This window comes from Geospiza fortis, unplaced genomic scaffold, assembly GCF_000277835.1.
Source record: "Geospiza fortis unplaced genomic scaffold, GeoFor_1.0 scaffold275, whole genome shotgun sequence".
Taxonomy (NCBI): Eukaryota; Metazoa; Chordata; class Aves; order Passeriformes; family Thraupidae; genus Geospiza; species Geospiza fortis.
In genome coordinates this window covers 4,081,986-4,092,850 of record NW_005054341.1, presented here as the reverse complement: position 1 = coordinate 4,092,850, position 10,865 = coordinate 4,081,986, and the positions used below count along the sequence as shown (strand labels likewise).

At 41.7% G+C, this 10,865-nt stretch overlaps 1 protein-coding gene across 9 annotated transcripts in view; it reads right to left on the bottom strand.

Annotated features, from left to right (window-relative positions):
* The window catches only part of CCDC88A (coiled-coil domain containing 88A), a 67,999-nt gene that overhangs the window by 15,760 nt on the left and 41,374 nt on the right, over nt 1-10,865 (bottom strand). For 7 of the 9 annotated variants that reach the window (XM_031058339.1, XM_031058341.1, XM_031058347.1 and 4 more), the window contains exons 17-25: nt 8,297-8,438; nt 7,524-7,700; nt 6,862-7,023; nt 3,656-3,933; nt 2,733-2,876; nt 2,025-2,211; nt 1,517-1,662; nt 753-845; nt 343-557 (exon numbers count right to left, since the gene is read on the bottom strand). In XM_031058339.1, coding sequence (XP_030914199.1) covers nt 343-557; nt 753-845; nt 1,517-1,662; nt 2,025-2,211; nt 2,733-2,876; nt 3,656-3,933; nt 6,862-7,023; nt 7,524-7,700; nt 8,297-8,438 — 1,544 coding nt within the window. The remainder of the gene's footprint in view (nt 1-342; nt 558-752; nt 846-1,516; nt 1,663-2,024; nt 2,212-2,732; nt 2,877-3,655; nt 3,934-6,861; nt 7,024-7,523; nt 7,701-8,296; nt 8,439-10,865) is intronic. The other 2 variants (XM_031058340.1, XM_031058343.1) reach the window with 1 other exon arrangement.

Sequence of the window (10,865 nt, the reverse complement as noted above, 5' to 3'; positions counted from 1 at the left end):
AGTCATGCTGGGAAAAGAGGGAGAAACAAAAAGGGTCCTTATGGTGACACCTGACATTCTATCCCAAATCCGGCTCACCTCACCCAGTACCAGCGCCTGCTTCACCTTACCCAGGCACTGTGAGTGTACTTCAACACTTGCATTTTGAGATACAGAAATGCTCAAAACTAGCTCTGCTCAAACACTTCAGGGAGTTTGCAAGAAGTTTTGCCCTTAATAAATGAATTCAGGCTTCATTCCTACGGACTTAGAAACGATCTTTACAAATCCTCCACAACACGCAGTCGTTTCCAACATTTAGCCAAGGTTTATTCACAGAACGAAGCGGTGTGCAGTACTCACTGCTACTCTTTTTGGTGCCCAGGGTCTGCCCATCCTCCAGGGAGTTGGAGCCCACGGAGGAGCTGTCCTGGCTGTCCTGGTGGGGCAGCTGCAGGAATCCCTCGCTGGACTCGGAGCGCGTGGGGGTCAGCGTCACCGACTTGAGGCGCTCGCGGTTCCCGTCCTTCTTGGACTTGATCAGCTTCCTCATCTTCAGCGTGATCCAGTTGCCCCTTCTGTCATCAAAACCACAGCACATTCACTGCATTTACAACACACTGCTTAGGCCTGCAGAGCCAACTAATTTTTATGCAAGGCAGACGTGATTCTGCTCCCACGAATGTAATGGAATCTCCATTTTCAGCGGGAACAGAACAGGCCTGCCGTGCTTTAGAGCTGGTTTATTTTACATCATGTTTGTTCAGCAGTACCTTCTTGGTGGAGATGGCTCATAAAATTTATACTGATCCATTATCTTCTCCTCCAGCTTCTCCTTCTGCCGCCTCAATTCGTTTAGTTTGTCACTGCAAACAGAAATTAATGATAATTCATGCTTCAAAAATGTATACAGGATGCGTGGGCAGCACATTCCTCAAGGAATCTCTTATCTGAGAATTGCCACCTTTTGTGTGGAATTCTCACATAACCCTTGGTTCTTATTGAAAAAGCAAGAGATACAGCAAACAAATCAGCCTTAGGCTTAACTTCATGATATAAAATGGAATAAAATTCCATTTGCCTTTTTTACACATTCCTCCTTTTTAAATAAAGTGCTCTATCATTTAGATAAGCATATTTCTCTTCTCTCAAGTCCACTAAAGAAGCTTAAATTACAAATCTACAAATTAATCTACAATGTGTGTATACTCATGTATGAATATTACCAATCTACAAAGACAGTGATTACAAATCTAAACTTTGCCAGTAGTAGGATGAGGAATAAATATCAATTTTATTCCTTATTTCCACCATCAGTAATGAACACAGTTGCACTGATCCTTTAGAATTACAAATACAATGTTGATATTTTGAGTTATCTGTTTTAAATTTATCATTGAAATTCTTATTTTAAAGAGAAACATTTCAGAGACAGCACACATCTTACATTCTATATTTAACAGAAACTTTTTTAGAGAAATGCAGGTATTGGTGTCACTGCCCTAATCCCAGTGACTTCCTTGTTTTCACAACTCACATGTACTGCCTTTGCTCCACATGGAAGAGATCCTTGCTTTCCATGTTCTGCTCCAGTAATGTTCTGTTCTGCAGCATTAAGGTCTGGATTTGATCCAGCAGGTGTCTGTTTTCCTCCTCCAGGTTTCCTTTCAGTTGGCTGAGCAGCTGTTACAACAGAGGAAATTGCCCATGCATTTATATGTGAGTGTGTTTTACACACAGATAATGAGATTATCAAGTAAATTTAGGTCTACACAGGGGTTCTTAAATCAAACTCAAAATGAAGCCACATATCAACTGATAAAAGCCTCTTTGATGCTTTAAATAATTGAAACCAGTTTCCCTAATATGAGCCTGAGATTGTGTATTGCCTGTACAGCAGGCAAATTAATTAGTCTTTGGATTCACTTCATTATCTATAAATGACTGATACTCCAGCACTTCATATGATTTTATGAACCCATAAATACAGTTATAAAAATATTCCAGTGATTCCAGCCATTACAAGCAGCACAATTCCCACATACCTCACACTGGTTATTCAGCTTTGTTGATGTAATATCCAGTTGCTGGTACTGTTCTTTGAGTTTGGAAAACTCAGCTTCCAATCGTGTTTGCTCCAGTTTGGAATTGTTCAATAATGTTTTCAGATTCTTGTGGTCAGTCTGGAGCACTTCATTCTCCCTCAAGAGCTGAGTGTACGTGTGAGTGAGCCTGGGATGCAAAGACACCATCAAAGAGTGCTGGAAATGAATTTGTTACCCACACTCCCTCTGAAACATGACATTTCCAACTACTCCAGAAAATATACACACAAATTCCTTGCTGTCACATACTGTAAGTTATCCCAGCCTGATTTTCCTAGGAATGTGTTCTGCCTTTGAGCCAAGGACTGCTCTCTGTATATTTAAATACAAAGCAGCATCTCTATGTCACAACTGGTTTCAAGATGCCACTTTTCAGAATAAAAGAATTCTGAAACAGCCAGGATTTCTTACCAACAAAAAACAGGAATGGCCCAAACTTTGGCAATCATGGAGGTTACACACTTCCTGGGCTCCCTTTGTCCCTCCTGGGCCTTGCCATGCCCCTTTGTCCCACATGTCCCCTCAGGATATAATGATTATTTTTGTGGGATCATGAATATTTGGAATAGCAGCGTCAGGTGTCAAAGAAACGTGAAGAACCCCCCACTTGTTTAGGCTGCACTGGCAGGTCCTCAGAACTCTCTTTACCTTTCATTTTCATCCCGAAGCTTTTTATATTCTGCTGCCACAGTTTCATGTTTCTCACTTTGCTGCAGCATTTTGTCCTGCTCTGTCTTGAGAACCTTCTCCAGCTCTTCCAGCTGCACTTTCTGTTTCAGCAACTGATTGTACCTGCAAAGACAATACAACTGATTGTACCTGCAAAGACAATTCCTTTTGTAGAATGACCAAAAAAAAAGGGATTTTGATGAAATGGCCTCTGTTCAAGTCATAATCTAGTGATAGAATGAATAAAATCACCATCACTCAATCATTTTATTAGAAAGCTGTGGAAACCCAGTGCACAGGGAATATTCCTCTGTCTGCTCTGGGGTGCCCTGACTCCCAGGGGAGTACTGACTTTGAGCCTCATTCATGAAGAAAGTTTCCTAGACTTCAAGATAGACCAGAATCCACAAAAGTGGGAAATAGATTATAGAGAGCAGTGTAGGTGTCCCACTTGGTGAAAAATTTAGGTTTTGGGATTTTTAGTATGTTTTAGAGGGAAGCAAGATGGAGGGAACAGGGTGTCATCCTGGGTTTCTTCTTCCTCTTTCTTCATGGGTTTGGGTGGCTTTTTGTAATTGGGCAGAAAAGTCCCCATTGCAGCTCTTTGGGATCAGTTATTGGGTTAAAAGGTTGCAGCTCTTTGGGCAGTTCTTAATTGGATAGTTTAGTCTTAAAAGACCTTGTAATGAGAGATTGTTGGCCATTTTGTGCCTTCCAATGAAAAGCTGCTGAACTCACAGCAGTGAGACTGTTTTACTGATGAGAAATAATAAACACTTGAGTCTGAACATGAAATACTGTCTGTCTCAAGTGCCTTCAGTGCACACCCAGAGAAACCAACAACCAGCACCCCACAGAGAGCCATTCCTACTGAACGGCAGCCTGTTCTCCCGACTACTTACCTATCCTCCAAGTCCTTGTGCTCCACCTCCAGGTTCTTGTGGGCAGCCTTGAGGCTGCCGTGCTTGGCGATCAGGGACTCGTACTCGGCGGCCTGGCGCTCGTGCAGCTGCTCCAGGCGCTCGTGGTCCTTGAGCAGGGCCTCGTAGAGCCCCTTCAGGTCCTCGCGCTCCTTCAGCACCGCCTCGTTCTCGTTCTCCAGGGCCGACTGCTGGATCAGCAGCTGCGCGTTCTGGTTCATCAGGGACGTGCTCTGCGAGTTCAGCGTGGAATTCTCAACCTGCAGCCACAAACGGGGAGCACTCTCAGTTCTTTTATCTCCCACCTAAAGATTTCTTGGGTTTAACCCTGCTCAACCCTCTGGTTGTTCCATTGGCAACTGCTGGATTTGTATGGAATGCCCTGATGAAGGCAGGAATGATGCGTCTGACTCCATGTTCTCAGAAGGCTAATTTATTATATTATATTATTATTATATATTATTATTATTGTATTATATTAATATTACAATATCAATAATATTAACATATTATAGTAATGTTATAATATATAATATAATAATATATAATAGTATAATAATATTATAATATCATATTATATTACAACATTAGTAATATTAATATATTATGTTATTAATATAACATAATTATATTATATTAAAGAATACTATACTAAAGAACACAGAAAAGCTACTCAGTGAATGCTAAAAAGATAATAATGAAAAAAAGATAATAATGAAAACTCATGACTCTTCCCAGAGTCTCAACACAGCTTGGCCCCGACTGGCCAAAGAGTGAAAACAACTCACAGCAGAATCAATGGAACAATCACCTGTGGATAAACAATCTCCAAACACATTCCACATCAGCACAACACAGGAGAAGCAAATGAGTTAAGAAATGTTTTCCTCTTCTCTGAGGCTTCTCAGCTTCCCAGAAGAAAAATCCTGGGCAAAGGAATTTTTTCGGAGAATGTGAATGCCACAGACAACCTCTTCTTACATCCCAGGAGACAGCTCCAATTCAAAATGTTCCAGGAGTATTTTTTAGCAGAAAGCACTGAAGCATGTGATTAAATTGACTGGGATGGATCAAATTATTATTTACCTTTCAAAATCTGTTAAAATGTTATCTTGCTGACAGGGCTGTTTTCCCCTAACACCGAGATACCTTAGAGAAATGGATCACCAGTGATCCTGATAAAAGCCAAATCTGTGACATGACTAAAATGAAAGGAACTTTCACACTGGCATGGAGAATTAATTTTTAAAAAATTCTGTAGTGTCACCATGAAATCTTAATGGCATCCACACATTCCTTCACAATGAGAGCTCCAACAGGAACGTCCATTTAACAGAGAGAGGGAGATAAATAACAGCACCTGGAAGGAACTCCCCATGCTCTGTTCTGTGCTCTTGTGGAACAGCACCAGCTCTCCAACAACTGTCCCACAACAGTATTCATGTGTATTAATACACTAAAGCTTTCAACATTAAACAGTTTTAAAAAGCCCCAATCAACCAACAACTTCACTTTTTGTGCCTCTGGAGAAATCCTTGGGTATCTTAAAGAACTGGTGCTTGTCACCTGACCTGTACCAGCTTCCTTCTCTTTCCTGTGCAAGAGATGAAAACCCCAAACTCCTGAGCCTTCTAATACCCTCGGGGTATCTATCAAGGAAAAAAAAACCTCCATCTCTCACTTCAGTTCCTGCTGTTACCAGGGAACAAATCCCTTCCTGCTGGAACTGCAGGGTTCTTTGTTACAGATGAGAAAGCTGAATCCCTCACTGGAAATGAAGTCATGTCTGATGGCATGGGTGTGCTGGGAAACTTCCCAGGCTCAAGCCTGACTTTGGTTAGGTCAGAATTCCCGGTCACCCTTTCAGACATCCTTTCCCGGAAGAGAAGAATTAGCTGCTGAGGAACAGTTTTGGCACAGTCCAGGTAGAGCAGCTCAGCCTGCACTTCAGATTTAGCCAACAGTTCATCACTTTGATTTTCCTGAACATATTTCAACTTCCACTTGGATTTGCAGTTCATGGAGAATTGTTTTGCCAGAGAGGAAAGGACTGCTCAGCTGGGCATGAGGCAAAAAAGGAACCACACAGATATTCCTGGGGTTTTTTGATGAAGGGAATTACAAAGCACTCAGAGAGCTCTGAATCCCAGCAATCCCCTCTCAGTTGGTTAAATGGGATACTTCCATGTCATATCCACCGGTTTTTAACAACCAGAGGTGGCACAGGGTGTGCACCAATGTCCTGTTTGACTGGAGTGCTGGGCACTAATGACATTCCAACGTGGCAGCAGAAAGTGCATCCATGGGACAACAACATTCTGCTTTCCAGGAAGAGGCAGGAGGAGGCTCCAGGTATTCACCAAATGCATCATTTGTTCCATTTAAACAGTCCTTGACATCTTGATTTCCATCAGCACTCCATCCTTTCTGACACTCTTTACTCCTTCTGCTGCACTGCGGGGTTTTCATCCCCTCTTGAAGGAGTTTTGAGTCTTAGAACACCAAAAGCATTAAACTGATTAACAAGAATATTTAATGTTTAAAGAAAAAAGACACATATTTAATAACCCTATTAAACTATAAGGGCAGCATTTGAATTTTGGCCACAAGAGCTGCAAGACTCTGGGGACAACCATTTGTATCATTTCCATGGTCCCACATTACCTTTTTTACTGCCTCTCAATTATCTAAATTCAGGTCTTCACATATTTATGTAGCTTTCCATTTTCTTTCCGTTTTTTTGAAATCTTCTGTATTTAAGTACCTTGATTTCCCTTGTAGCTATGGCCTTACTTTTGGGCTTTTTTAATATTTATAAAAATAGATAAAATTTATTAGAATATGGTTGGACACACTACTTCCCTGATCTAATTTAGATGTAGAAATACAATAAAATCTCAAGGAATCTTGGAAGACTGGATAAGAGAACCTACTCTACTTCTAAGTATAAAGTCAAGATTTTACATTGGACAAAGAATTAAAACAGATTTCTAAAAATGTAGTTATTCATCAGCAAACAAACTATTTTTGACTGCAGACTGCAGATTATTTTCACATCACCTTCTTTCCCATGTCTCTGCAGGAAGCCAAATGTAATTTTAAAGCTAACCGTAACAACGTATTTTCAGTTTTCCTTTGGAAAAAAAGCCTTTAATTTTATTTTTGAAAGCAAACTAAGGCAGCATTACCTGCAGCTTGGCGTTCTGAGTTTGCAGAGTTGTGTTTTGCTCCTGCAGGGACACGGTCTGTCTCTGCAGGGCCAGGATCTGGGCCTGCAGGTTGTTGTTCTGCGTCTCGAGCTGCTTGAGCTGCGTTTTCAGCGCCTGCTTCTCCGCCTGCAGCGTCGCGTTCTGCGGGTGCAAACCACACAAAACCTCAGCTCCCAGCTGCTCCAGGAACTCCAAGATAACACAGAAGTGTTCTCCAGAAGATGGAAAGCAGCAGGAGCATGCAGAGATTTACAGGGTGGGATAAAACTGCAGAACAAACACACTTCGGGGGATTTATCACTGGAAAAACAGGGACCAGATGTTGCACCTATGGAGGAACAGGAGAGGAACCTCCAGGACTGGTGTAAATAGGGATTATGTAACAGGGATTGGAGAGAGAGCTGTGCGTGCCAAAGGGCAAATCCAGGTTTTCACATTTCCTTTCAAAATGCCTGTCAAGTGCTTTATGGCATCCCAGAGAGCAGAATCCAGCTGCTACACACACTGCATTTAATTCAGATTCTGCTTGGGATGGAAACAAGGTGATAAATTAAAGTGTCTTAACAGCACCCTCATTTGCATTACTGCAACAGCTCACCACAAATGATTACCACCAGAACCATATTTAAAACACATCTTACATTCCTCTCCACCTCGATTAATCTATCTTTAACTTTCAGTAATTCTCTAGTAGTCTCTTGATTTTCTTTCTCCCACTTATTGACAGACGGATTTCCTTCTCCACTTCTTGGAGGAGAATTCTGAACCATCCTTTCCTCTTCTTGTCTCTGCTTGAGAGCTTCATAGTTCTTCTTCACCTGGAATTATTTAGGACAATTTAGGTTAGGTTTAGAATTTTCCATTTTGTACAGCAAAATTTATTACTTTATTACCTGACCATGACCCTTCTCATAGAACAGGAAGTGCTGTTACTGCATTTGTAAATTTGGTTTTTGCACATGTTTGGGGAGATGATGCACAAATTATTTATGGATATGGGCAGTTTAAGCCCAACAAACACCAGACCTCTACTTTCTATTTTATTTCAGTGTTTTTAACTGTACCCCCCTAACTTTTATACTAAAATTCTACAACCAAGAATTGTTTGAATTGATAGAATTTCCTTTTTTAACCAATCCACTCAGGCTGCTCAAGGTAGGCCAGAAAATGTAACTGGAAATGACATCCCAAATCAAATCAAATCAACTCCAGGTTATTTATCCAGCTGACGTTTTCATGGCCAGTGAATAAGCTCAACAACTTCTCATGTCATTTCAACACAGTCTTAAAAGCATTCACACCTTTGTCCTGCTTTCTATGACCTCAATGATGCCCATTTTTTGCTGTCCTACCCAAAAAGTGTAGGAATAACACCAGCTCATGTAATACTACAGAAAAATGCCCTTTTCCTTACTGTTTTCAGCTCCTGACGCAGCTGCTGGTTTAGATTTGTTGATTCCTCCAAACGAGCCTCCAAAGCAGCAATTTTTTCTTCTTTTATTTCCAGAGACTTCTTGAGCGTTGATTCTAATTTGGACTCCAAAAGCTTGTACCTACTGGGCAACAACAAAAAAAGAGTCTGTATTTTAAATAATTATTCCAGGTATTTACCTTCTAAAACGTTCTAGAAAAGACTCATAGCTACATTCAAAAATCCCTGAGTGCTGCAGTCAAAAATATGAAGGCACCTCAGTATCCTCAGCAAGTCCTATGTCAAAAATAACTAGAAGATGGTTGTCGAAACCATTTTTGCCTTTTTGACCCCTCCTTTCTTTTAAAATATTTTAGACCCAGAAAAAGCCCCATTGAGGCACACCAAGGGGGTGCTGGGTCTCTCTGCACCATTAGTGAGTGGTGCCTGCACTCCTCCTGGCTCCACTCCAGCCAATGCAGCGGGGACCTGAACTCAATTAGGATGTGAAGTATTTGGAGAGCAAGATTTTCATCAGTTCCCATTTCCTGCAGCTCCAAGGGGGAGGCCAGGGAAGGAGATGGAGCACAGCCCTGTGCAGGTGCACACTTGTTTGGTGCATCAATGTGCAAATTGCTCACTCAGCCCAGCTGCTGGTATTTTAAGACTGCTGCCACCCTTGATGCGCAAAGCTTCCATTTTTAACCACATTCATGATATTGCAGAGCACCTAAAACCCCCCAAAATGTCAGTTGGAGAGAGAAGTGGTCAGATTAAACTGGATTGATTTAAAACTGCACATCCTTTATGGGAAATAAAACCCAAACTCATTAATACCAAAACCCACAATCATTAATCACTACTAAGCAGTTCAGTCCCTGTGTGTGGCTCAGAATCTGGAGAACACCCCACTCCTCCCCACAGCTGGATAAAATAAACCCAACCCTGATATTCCCCCTTTCTAGTCCTGGCTGCTGAAGGATCCATCAGTTTAGTGAAGGGAATAAAGTGCAGCAGACTCCTGAATGGACAATGGCATCAGATCCAGTCAGGAACTGGAGCAGAAGACCAATGGGAAGAGAATTAATAAGCAGAAAGCTGTCCAGTAGTATCATGCAGCAGGAGGGGAATCTGAGAATTCCAGATCTGACAACTAATTCCCAAGGATTTATGGAATAGTAGGCAGCCTGTGACTAATAGAATATACAGAATTTCACCTTCTTTGAGCTGAAGCAGAGATTTGGCTACATGTAATTCCTGCTACTGAAAAATGACACAGTCCTATAGAAAACAATGAAGGAAAAATAATAATAGCAGACATCCAATACCCACTTACACTTTGAACAATGAAAGATGGTACACATTTTTGAATATAACTGCAAGTTGGGTTATTTTGGATTCAGAATCAAAATCCATAAATCTGTCCAAGGACAGCAAACAAGAGAAGATGGAAAACACTTCCAAGTTAACTCATAAAACCTGGCCAGCTTAGACCTCAACAGAAAGACTCTGAGGTGCTGCCAAAGATCATTCCTTAAAAACCACAAGCAGCTCTTTCCAATCAGGAGGAGGAAACTGGTACATTTTTAATTTCCATTACTAGAATGACAGAAGCAGATGAAAAACTCCACTGAGAAGTAATTTTATCCACAATGAACTCAGCTCTTCATAGCTCTGATGGAAGAGCTGGCAATGATTCACCAATGTATTGTTATGTAAGGAAAGCAACCCAGGTATCTTTGGGATGAATGAAGAAGTTGAGAACAATGGAAAATCAGGATATTTATGGGCTGAGCAAAATTTCAAACCAATCCTAGCTCTCACTTTGAAAACAAACATTGCCCTAAATGATCCTTCAGCTCCACATGGAGCTTGGGAGGAAGCTCAAGCCAGCAGCAGAGCCCAACCACCTCTAACCTAGAACTTGATTAAATGTTGCTCCATTTGGGCTTCATCTAAGTTTAAACTTCACCTTGGATCAAGGTCAGGTGGTTTTTTTATTGGGTATATTTACCTAAGGGCATACCAAATAGTTCTCAAGTGCTGTATGGGACACAGAAATGCTTAAATCAGAACAAATCCAACCAGTTCAAGCTCTGAGAACTTCTCCTGAACTCATCTGGGAGCTGAGGAAGGCAGGTGAGAGCCACCAGCAGAAACCAAGAGGGGGTAACACAGGACCCTGGGACAGAACACTGGCAAAGGGAAGCTGGATTCACACCCCAGGTGTTATTTGGGCTCCTTTGCACACAGAAGGCCCCAGCTCAATCTCCATGCTCAGGACAATCAGCTGCAATAACAAATGATGACAGCAGAACTGCACTGGTAAAAGTGCACAGCAAAGCTTGGCTGGAAGCCCACCCTGTCTGCTTTGCTCCTGTCATCAATTTCCCCATAATCCCTGCAGGATGAGGCAGAGGAGGAAAATGCAGCAGAGGTAACAGATGTCAGGGCAGCAGCTGCTTTCCAGTGCAGGTGTGGATGAGTGATGATGGAGCCACCACCAAGGTCTGGAGACACTCAGGCACTGGGTACTAACGAGCCAGGGGAAGTGGGAATGCAGCTTTTCCTT